Below are 16,836 nucleotides of genomic sequence, written 5' to 3'. Positions count from 1 at the left end.
CCCGTGGGTAAATTAAAAAAAATATAATTTAATATTTTAACCTAATTAGTTATATAAATATAATAAAAATCCCTGTGGGGTAAATTTTATTATGTTTATATAATTAATTACAATTTATGTCCATTATGTGATCCAAATCCATTTAATGCATAATTTTTCATAATTAAGGATGCTGTGGCTATTCCTCAATTATTTAAAATTATACGGTTCACTGGACAAAATTTTGGCTTTACTTAATGCTTTATATAATAATTTTTTCGCAATCAACACTTTCCAAGAGTGCTCCCAGGAAAGATAGGTAGTGCTAAGGCCCTTTAAATACCCAACTCCTAGACAGAGCAATGTTCATCAGGGAGACCAGTGGCTAGTCAAGGCAGTTTAAACCGATCTATGAAGAACTCCCTCGGATCATGTTTTCTTACGACACCTTATAATTATTATTCAACTTAATTATCCACATTTATGTGAATCTTTATAAGCCAAAATTTTTCATATTAAATAATTTATATTCACATTTTTACTTAATATGAACAATTACATTCTCAATCAGTTTTTCTCTTCAATCAGAGTAGTGATAAAGTGAGGATCACATTTACATAAAATGTGGGCTCCTCATCAGTTTTTCTCTTTTATCAGAGTAGTGATAAAGTGAGGATTTTTGTTCATTTGTGAATATCTGAAATATTTTATTATATTTACATCTTACTTGATATGTTCATTTCAAATTATAAACAACTTAATATAATTTGATATGAACACAATGTGAATATTGTTTTTCCAAAATATTTTTTCAATACAATTTGCATTTAAAAAACTTAAAAAATAAATGCAAAAATAATATTAAATTTGCATGTTCAAATCAAACACTTATCCGTAATATTTGACATTATCTAACATGCAAAAATAATTTCTAAACATGTATTGAAAATTGCACTGAATTTGAAAATATTTTTAATGTGTACATATTATTTAACCAAATGCTATATGTATACTGAATTATACATATAACTTAATAACACATTATTATTTATTTATTTATTATTATTATTATTATTAAAAAATAATAAAATAAATAAATATATATTTACACATATATTTAAATATCCATAATATGTGACACATTATCCAACATGCAAATTTTATCTCTAAAAATCGAAAGTGTAATTCCAAAATCGATTTTTCACCACCAATAAAATAATAATGAAACACAAAACTCCATCAACGACATTGCACAAATTGACGTGGGTCCCACTCCATTAATTATTATTTTTTTAAAAAAAAAAGATAATAAATAAATAAAACTTTTTGAATGATATCCGACAGCCTGCAAGTGCAATTCAATTTGTGGGTCTTTGTTACTCATTGTATTGCATGATTGAACAATATTATCGTGCAACTTTAGCAACCGAGACTTCATTTCAGAATTTTTTTCAGAAGCCTTTCATCCGAGAGCTCCGAAGTATAATATGAAGAAATTTTCAGGTACGTAAACTTTAAAATTCATATCCAAACTTCAAGCTTCTTACATAAAAGAAATTTCAAGGCAGAGGTATCGTTGCTCTGATAACAAATGTAAGAGTTTTCTTAAAATCATGTTTCGTATACATGAAAAACTATATGCGGAAGCTTAAATCGAGTATTACCTCCGGCCATTGAAAGTTTTGATTTCTCTGATTTTCTTCTCGGTTGAAGCCTTCTAAGCACTGCACTATCTCTTTAGATGGTGTATATTTCTTATGAGGTATGTGTGCTTAGGGACCTCAATCGTTGCTATTTATAGGCATCTCATACCATCAACGAGAAATTTTGGGAGCATTATTTTCAAAAGAATAATCGTGTACGCATCTCAGTTTCTGAAGTTGAGTCGGCGTACGCAACTTTTCGTCAAAAGTTGTAGGCTTCTTGGCCGTCACCAACTCCTACACGATACGTCTTCCTTTAACATGTGTCAAATTTCTTACACCATATAGTTCAATCGTGAGGAAAACCTTTGTAGTGACTTTAACCCTACTGTTCTTGATATCTTTATTTCAAGATTATTTCAAATATGAACATAAGGGCTTACCTCAAGGCATCACACTCTTTAAAATTTAAAGATATAATTACATGAAAAGATATAATAAATCTCAAAAAATTTTGCAATGTACCTCAGGAGACCTTCTCTGACTTACAGGCGTCCCAGCCAAATTTACGACTGCTGTTGAACCTTGAATGTAGTTTTCCACTCTTGCTCCACTGCTATTTCAATTCTAGGAAAATCCTTGACTGCAACATGTAAAGAAATTTATAATAGAAAAGAGAGAGAACTTAGTTTGTATCAGCAAGCAGAGAAAGAACTCAGAATAGAAAAAAAATGGAAGGAAGAAAGGAAAGAAATAAATAAAATATTCGACATTTGTATCAAGAAAGTATTATTGATTGAAAGCAACAAGTACATAAAGTGTCATGAAAAGGGGGGAAGATTTGAAGAACTCAAGTTGGGTGAATAATTGATTCTCTGTTTTGAGAAGTCTCCATTTTACTTCGTTGCAAACTCAGACAAAAAATTTGTTCTTTACCTCATTATACCAAGAATGAAAGAAAAAAAAACTCGGAATAGAAATTTTTTGTTTTGAAAAGTCTCATTTTTACATTCTCCTCTCTCATTTTCTACCGAGGAGAGTTTTTTCTAGAAAAAAAAGCACATATTTCCGGGTAATACGACCAATTTTTAATACGAGTCATCTGAATATAAAGATAGATAGGAAAATTCATTGAATTACTGGTTAATTACCTTCTTACCAGGGAAACTTGACAGCGCCTTTGGCCTAGATCTTGTCAAGACCCGCACACGATGATTATCTAACAAACAGATAAGACAGAACACTCTAAAACCATAAAAGTGTGATGCACTAGCTGTGCGAAAGAAATGCAATCATCATCCGTAACAAATTAATTTACAGTAGATAAAAATTCAAGGTATCACACACATAGATATGTTTTAAAAAACATATGTTCAGTTATCAGTTCAATTTCCAATTTCTTTCGAGTATAGGATAAGCATTTGTCGAGTTTAGTGTTGTTTTCCAGCTCAGAGATCATGGTGAAAACGGATAAGAATTGAAAATACCTGCATGCAATCTTTGCACCAATCTTTTACCTATAAGCCCTGTGGCTCCAGTTATTGAAACAATCATCTCATTTTGCTGCCACAAAGGAGAAAAAAGAGCAAGTAAATCTGCCCAGATAATGGAAAAGAATATTGTACACACAACTTTAAGGGCTAGAAGGTACTTGATTGCTCAAATGTCAAGGCATGACTTTTGATACAAATTACTCAAACAGAACTTTCTCTCAGATTTGGGATGCTAATAGTGAGTTGCATCTTTAGCAGATGTATAACAACGTGCAAAGAGGCTATAATGCTAAACTTCAATGTAGAACATATGAATACATTTGTGGTAACAAACGAAGTCAAGCGCAGAAATCTCGGCTTTGGATTTGATAGGATGAGCTGGAAGGAATTTGGAGAACACACATATGAAGCAAGAGTGAACTCACAAAATCTATTTACATCTGCAAGTATATCATTTATCAAATATTCTTCATTGAATTTCAAACTAAAACTGTAAGAAATCTAATTTCCAGCTCAGTAGAGACAATGCCACACATGAAAACCATTTGCTGCCAATTCTGCATGGCATCTATAGGACCATAACATCGAACACCAAAAATAAGCAGCTCAAGCATCAATTATGCTTCTACCTTTCCTCTGAATCAATATTTCAAAATTCTCAGTTACGCAAGCTACAAACCTAGAACAACATTTATCAACAAAGGGTGTTTGTTAAGACCAACACATTTCAGATTTTAGCAAAGAAATCTCAAAACGTGTAAGTTTGAGAATCCACAATTCGGCTCAACTAAACTTCAGGGTTCGTACAAAAAGAAAATGTGCAACAGAATTTGAATGACATTACCTTCTGAGACTTCACATAATCATTCCCACTGCTGGCACATAAAATTCTCACCTTCTTAAACCTGAACATCTACAAAACCAACAGGAATAAATAAGAATACCAAGGGATAATCAAATACTCAAAACTGAATGATTCACACAAAAGACCAAAACTTCTCCATAGATTACAAATTAATTAACATATTGAAAATGTTCGATATGGAATTTGCCCATGAAATGGCCGTGGACCCGCTAAGCTCCATTGAGAAAGCTTGACACACACTTTGTTAGAATCACAAGAGAATGAGAGAAGCTAGCATTATTAGTTTTTTAGTTAGTTAGTTATTTATCCTTAGTTATTCAAAAAATAACAAAATAATCTAACTTTTTTCTCAAATTTTACTTTGTTTGATAAAATATCTCAAGCTTTAGTAGGGAGGTACTTTTTTTTTCTAACAAAGTACATAGAAATATGGGACTTTCACTTTATATACATGATTTTTTTTTAATGAAAAACATTTTTAAGAAAATAAGAACAATATATTTGATGAACAACATTGCGTTCAAAATAACCATGTACGTGATTAGTAACCATTGTCTCTTAATTATATATTATGGTTGATTTAAAAAATTAAATTATTTAAGTTAAAAAAAATCATAAGACATTAGATAAAATATAAAAATCAAGAATTAAACATCACTTGATTTAAAAATATTAGAAATAAAAAATTAAGATTAAACAAAATAGTTGTCGATATAATGAAAATATTTTTAATTTAATAATGTGCTTTTTCTCTATTTATGGACACTATCAAATGTTTTACAATGTTTTCGAGTAATTAAGGATATCAACCAACTTACAAAAAAACAATCAACAAAGGAGTACAATTGTTTAGAAAATAAAAATAAATATATTTGACATAAATTGAAGTTGTTAATGGGTTTATTAAGAAAAAATTAAATGAACAAAGTCTAAACTGTAATTTCAAAATCCTTAGGGGTCAAAAGTGAAATATCAAAGTATTAACACGAATATATCCTATAAAACCCCAACTGTCGAAACAATTAAAGAGCACTCCCTTTGTACTGACTTTTTAGGGTTTTAAGAATTAGGGAAAACGAAGCACTGATCAATCAATCAATCAATCAACCAACCAACCTCGCCGCAAAATGAGCGTGATTCGATTTTGCAGCGCGGCGTCCAGGCGGATGACCGCAGCCGTGGAACAACGGGCGGCATTTTCATCCCTCGCGACATCGAGTGCATCACCTACGGCGGCGCCGATCCTGTGCGGGCGTGGGGACAAGAGGACCAAGAAAGGGAAGAGATTTAAAGGATCGTACGGGAACGCGAGACCCAAAAAGGAGAAGAAAATTGAAAGGATCAAGGATAAGATTGAAGTGCCCAGGTCCACTCCATGGCCTCTTCCTTTCAAATTGATATAAACTATTTTCTTTGTTATTGTACTTGTAATCCATCCCAATTCTGAGGCTGCTTCATATCTGGGAAAAAGGAATCCATTCCTCCTTCACTCTATGTTATTCGAAAGCAGTCACTGATTCTTAGTGAAATTCATTTCGTTTTCAATTTCGAATACATCGGCATTCTGTTTAGTTTAAACATTTTGTTGTATCTACTTGATCTGTAAATTACATTTTATTTGAAAATTTTCTCCACTGGAATTAAAAATCAGAACAGATACCAGCGAAAAGCCAAAGGATGGTGTATTGAATATTGGAAATTTAATTATTAGTTCAAAATATTTGTAAATATCTATCAAATTCTTGTAAAAAGTCTATCAAAATCTTGCTAAAAGTCTATAAAAGTCCATGGAATTCTGATTACAAATCTGTGATATTCTACGAGAGTCAATAAAAATCTACCAAATCTACGAAAATCTATCATTTAAAAAAAGTCATTGAAAGTCATTAAATCTACCAAATCTACGAAAGGTTCTACACCGAGCGACGGCAAGTTCTCAAGTCATGTAAAGAGAAAAAGAAAGATTTCAGGCCGATCTTACGCAACATAGATTCTTGTTATATGATGGCATACCAGCGGATGTGGATCTGAATCTTGTGGTGGCTTAAGGTTCAAAACATCAAATTTGGAACATTTTAGTTGCAATATTAATAGCAAGTATGATGATTGGTATTTTGTGTGCCAATGTAGTTGACCTCATCTTCTTCTTTTTTTAAAATCTGGTGGGTGAATGTTTTCTTAGATCGTTTGCAACGGATTAAAATCTCTAATGCAAAATTTGCCGATGCCTATGCATCTTATACTTGCATCAACCGCAAGACTTTAGAAGTAAGAGCTGATAAAAAAAAACAAACATAAAATTTACCCTATGTTTGTTACAGATATATTGTACAGTATTCAAATCAATCCGACGGCCAGTATTATGTAAGGACGACACGATGAGACTCTATCAATATCCATCAAGCTCGTAACTCGACCATTTTCATTGAGAAACTGATTTTGAGAGTGAATATGCTTGATACATCAAACAAATTAAAGATCAACATTTCCGATCCAAAAGGTCTGAAATATACTCAACTTGAAACAAACTGAAACTAGATTGAATACAATCTGCTCCCTTGAAAAGTGAAGTGCACCTTGTCCATCTGTGTTCAGAGAGAAAGAACAAGGTGAAATTTATGGAAAGACAGTAAAATCAGCTAAAAGCGATCACAAGGTTGAGGTACCCTGCTAATTCTTGCTGCCCTTCAATCTTCAAAATAGATTATATTATCACTAAAATGTATTTTTGTTACAAAATATTTTGGCGAACGATAAATTTATCAATCAGTACTTCACCAAGTTTTAGCACATAAGTTATTCATTACCCTTGAAAAAGCTGAATTATCTTTTACATAATTATCATATTCATTGCACAGATTAATAATATGAAACAAATATTTTTTTAACATTCAGGTGATAGGTAGTAGTTTTAGAATTATATCATTGGCCAGTCGTCACCCAAAATGATTTTTATAAGCCCCTCCCACATAAGAAACAGTAGGAGAATATATTGACATCACACCGCTAACCTTTTATTTATTTCCAAGGATGAGGTTGTAGATCAGTTATTATCTTCACGACCATAGTCATAAATAATCTCAATCTGTAGCAATGGAACATTATAAGTTCAAAATCAGATGGAAAGGATTATCGCTTGGAGCCAATTGCGCAACACAAAGATAAAACAACTATCAATACTTCACGGTATTGGATTTATAGGAAACAAGTACATGCAGAATATTGGGAACATTAATTCTCACACGCTTAAAGGAAAGGAATAGTACGTAATTCATTTTTTCGTATTACTTAGCCACACAAAGATATGGTTGCCAGGAAAAAAAGGCAGGATAGTGAATCGTTCCCAAGAAACAAAGAGAAAACAAACATGGACAAAAAAGGTTGATCTACTTGTTAAAAGTTTAAACCAATCATACTCAATTTTCGGAAACCATTTTACTCTGGTGCCAAAGAGTAACAAAAAGAAAGGAGATCAGATTGATGCAAACAGTCGTATAAAGATAAAATGTACACTTCAACTTTGTAAAGAGAGGCGGTTGGTGAGTTTTCTGAGGAACCAATAAAGTAAAAACAGAAAAAAGTGGGTAGTATAGAAAATGAAATATTTAAAACAGTTGATTCAAGAACATGATAATTTTCGATAAATTACCTCGGAAGGTGGTGTTGGGTTCCGGCAAAATTTGCTGCCACCAGGAGCCCATGGAACTGTTGAAATAAAAATGTAGTAAGCCAAAATATAAATAATAATCCCTGATCCGATGGTACAACTCACGCAGTGAGTAATTCTCAATTTGAAAGCAAAACTAGTCAAAATCAAGTTTCAGAAGAGAAAACACAAGAACAAGAAAAGTTCAAGAAATAGAAACATGCTTCAACACATTAAACTTGCAGAAGATCGAAAAGGGTTAATCTACATCTTTTTATGTTAGTCAACATATCTGCCTGTCGCACATGATTGATGTACTTAAAGCAAGATTAAACATGATTGTTAAGTGCTCTGTTACTTAACCTATTTATGTCTTTAAAATCTGAATACAGTAGATAAAAACACTAAAACTCTATTTCTCAATCCTTAAAAGATGCATTCATACGTACACAACTAGCCAGTTAGTATAGTTTCCTTAAAGACCCAAACTTCTTGTTATCCTCATCAGTCTGACTTGCTTTCTCTTTGTATTCATTATATAACGAATTAAGATGCTGACCTAAAACTTACCAATGTATGGGTCAGGGTGCCGCCATTTATTGTGCTTCGCTTCACCAGCAACAATCATTCTATCAATAAGTTCAATATCTTCCTGAAGACCCGCGGACACCACAAAAACAAGAAAAGAGAAGTCAACAAGATGCAATTAACATTATTTCAGTTTTTCTGCATTCTCCCCAAAAAAAATCTTTATCAGCAAGATTACCTGACAGCATGATCAATGCAGTGAAAGTTAAACCCAAAAAAATTAAAAGATCAAATGCACTTTTTAAGTATCAAACACAATGTTCAAATCAAAGTATGCCGCATAAATCGCTACTACCACAATTTCTTTACATTCACCTAACAAATCAAACGGCTAACCTGTTCGCTGAGGGATTATATTATGAAATATATGCCAACAATTAAAACAATGAAATCGGCACAAAAACATCAAATTCGATCAGAGAAGATAAACAAACCACTTGTCTGTTAGCTTCAAACTTCTCTCTCAGGGCATCAGCCTGGAAAGACAACAAAAACAGAGGAAACCCTCTCAATCTTCAAGGAAATTAGGTTTGTTGCATATATTCAAACAGCATCCAACCAATTTAATGCGTAGATCAAGATCAAATATACGAATCAAATCTAGAAAGAGAAATGAATAGTTACATCGGGGTAAAAGAGGTGGCGATGGACGGCCCAATTGAGAGTATCCTTCAGCGTTCGCCGGTAGAGGATCCTTACTCTCTCCTTCTGCGTCGCTCGCCGGGCAAGATACGACGCCGTAGCCACGCTCATTTTTCCTCAATCTCTCTGGTATTTTGTGCTATCAGTGATCTACCAGGGGGTTTCCGTCGCTGTCGGGACGATGGGATTGTCTTCCTTTGATACGACGTCGTTTCCGTCGTGAACATTTTTTCCGCTATTCATATTTGGGCCTCTGATATAATATAATATCCATAGATTTAGTGGGCTAAAGCCTACATGATAACTCGTTCAATAACCTCATTCTAAAAATAAAAATATTTTCTTTAACCCAAAAAATTATACATTTTAAAATATATGAAAATATAAATTAATTATATTATCCTAGCAAGGATTTGGCGTATTCCAATTTCCACGTCTCGGGTTATCCTTTTATACAAGTTAACAAACTCGTGACGTTTTCCATACAAAATCATATTTTATATCAAAATTTAATATAAATGCAAACATGTATTGGCATCGTCTACCAAAATTGTTTGTGCTTATTTATACTTGAACAAAATGGACTAGTACTACAAATGATAAAAAAAAATGAAATTAAAGGGAGATGAAAGGCTTAGAAGACATTTGAGAACTTTCTTTTTCTTGTTTTTCATATCCTAAAATGATGTGAATATATATTATACATGGACTAGAGAAGTTTCTAGTTCATAGCCCTATAAAAACTTCATCATCCCGAGTAAATTTGATTAATGTAAGAGGCTTGTCGAGTATCAACAAAATCCTTTACTCTTGAGGCATTGTCTTGTAAAACAACCCTGCCATCTTCCATGTAGATTGCTCCATCAGCATGCTCGAGTTCTTCGAGTCTATGGGTCACCCATATGGCTGTAGTTCCTTTCGAACTAGCCAGGGAGTTTTTCACTGCTCGAATAACCCCATTCTAGCACAGAGCAACAAATGATTATGTGACGACGTAGCACGGTGCAAATCAAGCCAATAAGACATCCAAGGAAGTGAGAAAGGAAAAACCAACTGCAAGTCAGTCATGGTACAGCAAAGAAGAGACAAAGCGTTAGCACAGAGAATTGCTTTAGTTTTAACGAATGGCACTTCAGATGGAGGATGGATCCGGCATGGAAGAGGTGGTCACCTCCATTTGGAAAATTGATTTAAAAAAATAATAAAATGTGTAATTTTTCTGCAGATACAAGTTTCTCCTTCCAAAAGTATGAAATTGTACCCTAACCAAGTCGCCCCTATCCCATTTCCCCGATCGGCCCCAATTGAGAGGCCACCATACTATTATGTAATCAAAGTATATCGATCTAAACAACAATTATAAAACGATTCATCAACTTTTTCTGGAGTGCCGTCTGTCTCCTAAGAACTGGAGACGATTTTAAGAATAGTCAAGTAACAAACAGAGGTTGCATTTCTATAGGGATGTTAACAGAAAATAACTAGGGGGACCCTCTCTACCTCTTTTAAGAATCATCGTAATCAAATTTGGGAGTTAAACTTGCAATTCTAGACATAAAATTTGATCTGGCAAAATCATCGGCATTTCACTTCTAAACACTTTGTACTTCAAATAGCAATACTTGGAAAAAAGATTTTCTTGAATCCAGCTGGTACCTGTCTAAGGCAGGAAAGGAAGCACATAAAAGTAAGCCATCCATACCTGGTCATTTTCATCCAAGAATGATGTAAGTTCATCTAGTAGCAATACTTTACATGCTTCTGCCAGAGCACCAGCAATGGCAACCCTTTGTTTCTGACCACCACTAAGTGTTTGAACCGGTCTCTAAAGTGAAATAGTCAGATAAACATATGTAAAAATATCCAATTTAAAACCGACCGTAAATGTTAATCAGAAATACTACTTGACATACTTGCAAGTAGTCATACATGCCTACAGCATCCAAAGCATTGGCTACTCTAGACACGATCTCTTCATTTGTTAAATTCAATTTTCCAAGACCAAATGCCACGTCTGCTTCCACAGTAGGCATCACCACCTGGAAATAAAAAGGCCATGTCTCCCGCATGTTTATAATAAAAGATTGTACTTCCAGTTACTGGTTGAACTGGGAACATAATTCAACATAAAGAGTTGATAAATCTTCAGCATGGTGAAAGCAAACCCATACGGAGTTTTCTTTACAACATAGTTGTGTTGAATTGCAGAAGGGGTGCATCAATACGAAAAAACCATAAAATTATTATCTTGTCCCACTGCCACAAATTGTCAGAGAATGATGATTACAGGTGTAAAGAACACAAGTATTTAAATAAATTGAAGTCATGTACATTGCACACTGAGCCAAAGCCTGTCATGTTAAACCGCCCACAATATCTTCAGTAAACAGACATCTTTTCTGAAGTCAATAGCAGCTCTTTGTTAAGAATTTCCCAGCTATTTATTCACTATTTTGGAACATTTCGCTGCAGGATCAGCTATCAACTATATGTAACACCAGTACAACATTGATTAAAAATTTATCGGAGAATCAAGTATCTCCTTTAGATAGCTTTAAGCAATGAGATCAGATATCATCGACACCAAAACTTCTTGATTTCGAGGCAGAGCAGATAAATTCCACAATTCAACCACACATATATCAAACAATCCAGTCACTTTAAAAACTAGATTCTATAAATTAACTAATTATATGACAATTACATTGGATTCATCAGAAGAAAAATGAACATGAAATGTAGCAAAAAATGCCCAGATAAGCTTAACATGAAATTTGTATATAACAGTACGAAATATAAAAGAAACCTTGAACTAAATCGCAAACAGCGATCCAAACACTGGTGACAGCTAAATAAAGCAAACCTGGTGGTCAGGATTCTGAAACACAAAGCTCCTTGGCTTGTTCACCAGCAAAAACCCACCACTTGGATTCAATAATCCACCTAAAATCTGCATAAATTACGGAAAACAAATATAACACCTAATTCCGATCCACAAAAATTACAGGCTCGGAAGCCATAGAAAGCAGAATAATGCACAAAACAATAACTCAGATGTAAGATAATTAGGCACCAAGCATAATACTAAAGTAAACATTATAATACTAGATTAAACAGTATATCAAATTCGAATATGAGAGGCAAAACCAGTAAAATAACTGATGCACAAACCATACAGTATAAAAATTTTCTCCGAAAGCGATTAATTTCGCTAGAAAATAACAATATCAAAAACTGTAAACAGGATAACAAAACACTCGAAATTTTGAAAAGAATAGGTTGAATACTTTCAAAAGGGTTGATTTGCCGCAGCCATTAGGGCCAAGGAGCATCCAGAACTGTCCAGAAGGGATAGTGAGTGAGCAATCTTTGAGAATGGGTATTACTGTTCCGTGCCGAGTTTTAACAGAGTAGGTGAGATTCCGGCAATGAATAGCGTAATTATCGGAGCTTGTAGCGGCGTCGAGGTTCCCAGACGAGTGAGAACGGAGGATGGGGAGATTGATAGCGCAGGCGCGAACAACAGCGCTGGGATTCATTCAAAAATTCTTGAAAAAATGAAGCGATTGAGGCCGCAAACTAAATGATGATTTACCAGTTTGTTCCGGTAACGCGCTGTTTGGCAACCAAACAAAAATTAATTTGGATTTGGAAAAGGGTAACGAAAATCCTATTTGGTGTTATTTTTTTTATTAGAAAAAAATCCTATTTGTTGTCTGGTAAAAATAAAATAATTTCAAAGCAAATTATATTGAATTTTAAATTTATATAACTACAATGAGAAATATTTATAATTTTTTCTGTTACTTATTTATTATGTTATAAAATAAAAATAAATCAAAATCGAATACAAAGTAATATTGAGACACGAGATTTTTTTCACACAAAAATTCATTAAAAATGGTCTTACGGATCAATTTTATATACAGATGTTCTATTTGGATCAACAATAAAAAAATATTACTTTTAATTTCAAAAATATTATTTTTATTGTAAATATGAGAACGTTGACTCATCTCACGAATTAAGATCCGTGAGACCGTCTGATCAAATACCTGCCATAGATTCATAAATGATGTCAAAAAATCGTGGTAGATTCAAATCTTTCACCCCTCCCTTGTATATGAAAAAAAACATGGAGTCAAGGAATTTGAGGTAATGGTCTGGTCTTTAGTTTCAGTATCTAGTTTAATAATTAATTCACAAATTTGTATTTAGATTTTGCAATTAATGTTTTAATTATGGTAATTAAAATTTATTAGTAGGTATCCAACATTAAGGCATAGTTTGGTACACATGATAGGATAAACATGTGATATATAATATAATGATAAGTTAATGATAAATAAGATGTAGGATATTATATTTAATATTTGATATGATTTTAATAAGAGTGATTAAATTTATATATTAGATTGTAATGACAAAATTAACCTTATCATAATAAATTTTATAATTTCAAATTTGTTGTTTGCGTTCATATTTCTTATTTGTTCATGTGTCGACAGTGTTTGCATGATTTATTTTTATTTTATCTAATTTTATATATTATATAATATGATAATTGAGCCCTTAATTTTGTGAGCCAAGTCAAATATAAATTTTTAAGGTTAATCGAGTGATACTAATAATTTTATTGAGATTGATACAAATCATTTATATAATTATCTCGAGTTCATTTATATATTTATCATATTATATAATATATAAAAATAAATAAAAATATTTATTTAATTTTAATCTACCTACAAGTAAAATGAGAGAACAATAGGGTTTATGATTTTTATATATTGAGGGCAATTAAGTCATTTGTGGTGTTTTTGTCATTAGACTAAAATTATCACATCTCATAAAAGGGATACTTTATCCCTATATAAAATTATTTATCACTGGCTCATGACAATATCATGAGGTTTCTAATAATGTACCAAACATGGGATAAGAGATGATTATTTATCAATCTCTCTCTTATCCTATGTACCAAACTATACCTAAATATATGATTAGGACTTGATAATACCAACATATACATAGAGTGGGTACGGTACAGTATACCGTACCGAACTATGGTATCGTATACCGTACCGAAAATATCAACCGATACCGAAAATTCGGTATATCGCGCACTCGGTATACCGAATTTTCGGTATAAAAAAAGTTCATACCGGTACCGTACCGACACCGAAATTTTTGTCGGTATACCGAACTTAAATTTAAAAAAATAATAATAATAAATTATTTTCGGTATTTCGGTACCGAAAAAAAATATTCCATACTGATACCGATACCGAAACTTTCGGTACGATATCACCGATTTTTTTGGTAAGTTCGGTATTTTTTCGGTGCGATATTTCGGTATTTTTTCCCACCCCTACATATACACGACTAGAAGATAACTTGAGTAATAAGAATAAAAAAAAAGACGCTACAATTATGCTAATTTCAATAAAAAGTTGGCTAGTGATCTAGTAACTAGATAATCAACTCAAGATTAAGTTCAGACATTTGCGTCAAAATCATTCGCGATGATTCGAGATTGCCCAACCTCGTGATCTTGTCATGTTTTATGGAATAGTCTATTGGCTTTTGTTCGTTGTCTTGTGATCGTTATTATGTCGGTATGAAAAGTCAAAGGAGGCAGGCTAATCATTAACTTTTTTGGTGGCCAAATAAATAAAACGTGGTTGGCAAGTTGGATGGAGATAACGCGTTTTTAACGCGTGTTCACACGGACAAGGGGCTCTATAAATAGATCTCACTCCTTCATTCTGAAATTATCCCTTCTTCGAGTTTTCTCTCATCTTATAAGCATTTGAGTGCTTAGTTCTATATTATTTGTGAGTTGTTTGTTCTCCTGTATTAAGAGAGTGTGTGTCTCTTTGGAAACACAGTGAGTGAGTTGTACACCACAAAATATTATAGTGGAAATCTTTTCATCTTGCCCGTGGTTTTTATCCTAATTATTTTTAGGGGTTTTCCACGTAAATCTCGGTGTCCAGTTTATTCTTTATTTTCCGGTTTTTACTATCTCAAATTACGCACGTGGGACCAACAAGTGGTATCAGAGCCTAGGTTTAAAATTTCTTAAAATTCTGAGTATGCTCTGTGGTTGCAGCCTAGACTGATCTTCCACATCAGAAAAGATTTTTTGAGATTTTTTATTTAAGGCGGGATTATTTTGTCCGGTCTACTAAAATTATTGTAGACATAATGGCGGGAAGGTACGAGATAGCAAAGTTCAATGGAAGCAATTTTATGCAGTGAAAAATAAAGATACAAGCAGTTTTAAGAAAGGAGAATTGCTTGGCGGCTATTGGAGATAGACCCGTGGAGATTGCGGATGATGGAAAGTGGAACGAGATGAATGATAATGCTGTTGCCAATTTACACTTGGCTATAGCTGACGAAGTTTTGTCAAGTATCTCTGAGATAAAAACAGCCAAAGTTATCTGGGATACTCTGACAAAGATGTACGAGGTCAAGTCGCTACACAACATGATTTTCTTAAAGAGAAAGCTTTATACTCTTCGGATGACGGAATCCTCATCGATGACCGACCATATCAATACATTAAATACTCTATTTGCCCAACTCACTTCCATGGGGCATAAAATAGGAGAAAATGAACGTGCGGAGCTTCTACTTCAAAATCTACCAGATTCATATGATCAACTTATCATCAACATAACCAACAATATTCTTATGGGCTTTCTAAGATTCGACGATGTCTTAACTGCGGTTCTCGGAGAAGAAAAGCCGGCGCAAGAATAAGGAAGATAGGTTGGTATCCTCGAAGCAGGCAGAGGCGTTACCGATGATAAGAGGAAGATTTATGGACCGTGACTCCAGTGGGAGCCAAAGACGAGGTAGATCAAAGTCGAGAAGTAAGAAGAAAACTATTTACTGCTTTAAATGTGGCGGTAAAGGGCACTTCAAGAAAGAGTGTACGAGTATCGATAAAAGTTCTCAAGGAAATGTGGCCAGTACTTCAGGCAGTGGTGAAATATTATTCAGGGAAGCGGCAACAGTTGCGAAAGGCAGGCACAAATTTTGTGACACATGGATTATGGATTCAGGTGCGACGTGGCACATGACGTCTCGGAGAGAATGGTTTGATCATTATGAACAAGTCTCAGGAGGATCTGTATTCATGGGAAGTGATCATGCCTTGGAAATCGCTGGAGTCGGTACTATCAAAATAAAAATGTTTGATGGAACCATTCGCACCATACAGGAGGTACGACATGTGAAAGGACTGACGAAAAATCTTTTGTCCTTGGGGCAATTGGATGACATCGGGTGCAAAACTCGTATCGAGAACGAGATCATGAAAATTGTGAAAGGCGCGCTTGTGGTTATGAAGGCGGAAAACGTTGCTGCAAATCTGTATGTATTTTTGGGGAAAACACACAAGGAGGCAGAATTAGATGTTGCATCAATTGGTTCAGGAGAAGAATTAACAGTGTTATGGCATAGAAAGCTCGGGCATATATCAGAACGGGGGTTGAAAATTCTCTCAGAACGGAAGCTGCTGCCGGGACTTACAAAAGTGTCACTACCCTTTTGTGAGCACTGTGTTACCAGTAAACAACACAGATTAAAGTTTGGCACTTCTACTGCCAGGAGCAAAAGCATATTGGAGTGATTCATTCGGGTGTTTGGCAAGCACCGGTTGTATTCCTAGGAGGAGCGAGATACTTTGTCTCGTTCATTGATGATTTCTCTAGGAGATGTTGGGTGTATCCAATCAAGAAGAAATCAGATGTTTGTCAGATCTTCAAAGATTTCAAAGCGCGGGTTGAACTTGATTCTGAAAAGAAAATCAAGTGTCTGAGGACTGACAATGGAGGAGAATATACCAGTGACGAGTTTGATGTATTTTGTCAACATGAGGGCATCAAAAGACAATTCACGACGACTTACACACCTCAACAGAATGGAGTGGCGGAGCGGATGAACAAGACCTTGTTGGACAGAACA

The 16,836-nt window shown here is 33.9% G+C and overlaps 4 protein-coding genes across 9 annotated transcripts; 1 reads left to right on the top strand and 3 right to left on the bottom strand.

The window, feature by feature from the left end:
• Positions 1-1,502: 1,502 nt before the first annotated feature.
• On the bottom strand, positions 1,503-4,110 carry LOC140814492 (epimerase family protein SDR39U1 homolog, chloroplastic-like). Of its 3 annotated transcripts, none has more exons than XM_073173502.1 (4): positions 3,960-4,110; positions 3,110-3,185; positions 2,774-2,841; positions 2,009-2,265 (listed from the first exon to the last, which is right to left on the bottom strand). In XM_073173502.1, exons 1-4 carry the CDS (start codon positions 4,026-4,028, stop codon positions 2,239-2,241), a joined length of 240 nt encoding a protein of 79 aa, XP_073029603.1. In that variant the 5' UTR covers positions 4,029-4,110; the 3' UTR covers positions 2,009-2,238. The 3 variants fall into 3 exon arrangements, 2 of the variants coding, with proteins under 2 accessions (XP_073029603.1, XP_073029602.1); XM_073173501.1 differs by having other exon boundaries at positions 2,011-2,265; positions 2,782-2,841; XR_012114117.1 differs by lacking the exon at positions 2,774-2,841 and having other exon boundaries at positions 1,503-2,194; positions 3,110-4,110.
• An 890-nt stretch (positions 4,111-5,000) lies between these two features.
• Positions 5,001-5,558, top strand: LOC140814336 (small ribosomal subunit protein bTHXm). The gene has a single exon (XM_073173286.1). It carries the CDS (start codon positions 5,108-5,110, stop codon positions 5,381-5,383), a length of 276 nt encoding a protein of 91 aa, XP_073029387.1. The 5' UTR covers positions 5,001-5,107; the 3' UTR covers positions 5,384-5,558.
• Positions 5,559-6,373: 815 nt separating this feature from the next.
• Positions 6,374-9,081, bottom strand: LOC140814192 (NADH dehydrogenase [ubiquinone] 1 beta subcomplex subunit 9-like). Of its 4 annotated transcripts, none has more exons than XM_073173094.1 (6): positions 8,839-9,081; positions 8,649-8,690; positions 8,197-8,278; positions 7,630-7,685; positions 6,978-7,065; positions 6,374-6,672 (listed from the first exon to the last, which is right to left on the bottom strand). In XM_073173094.1, exons 1-5 carry the CDS (start codon positions 8,965-8,967, stop codon positions 7,024-7,026), a joined length of 351 nt encoding a protein of 116 aa, XP_073029195.1. In that variant the 5' UTR covers positions 8,968-9,081; the 3' UTR covers positions 6,374-6,672; positions 6,978-7,023. The 4 variants fall into 4 exon arrangements, with proteins under 4 accessions (XP_073029195.1, XP_073029193.1, XP_073029194.1 ...); XM_073173092.1 differs by having other exon boundaries at positions 6,374-6,565; XM_073173093.1 differs by having other exon boundaries at positions 6,992-7,065.
• LOC140814190 (ABC transporter I family member 10) lies at positions 8,648-12,507 on the bottom strand. Its single transcript, XM_073173090.1, has 6 exons — positions 12,144-12,507; positions 11,720-11,806; positions 10,770-10,895; positions 10,559-10,681; positions 8,839-9,817; positions 8,648-8,690 (listed from the first exon to the last, which is right to left on the bottom strand). Exons 1-5 carry the CDS (start codon positions 12,393-12,395, stop codon positions 9,605-9,607), a joined length of 801 nt encoding a protein of 266 aa, XP_073029191.1. The 5' UTR covers positions 12,396-12,507; the 3' UTR covers positions 8,648-8,690; positions 8,839-9,604.
• Positions 12,508-16,836: the final 4,329 nt, after the last annotated feature.

The sequence above is a fragment of the Primulina eburnea genome, chromosome 15, assembly GCF_022965805.1.
Source record: "Primulina eburnea isolate SZY01 chromosome 15, ASM2296580v1, whole genome shotgun sequence".
In the NCBI taxonomy this organism is placed as follows: Eukaryota; Viridiplantae; Streptophyta; class Magnoliopsida; order Lamiales; family Gesneriaceae; genus Primulina; species Primulina eburnea.
The sequence above is the reverse complement of the archived record's forward strand: the minus strand, read 5'-3'. Positions and strand labels throughout refer to the sequence as shown.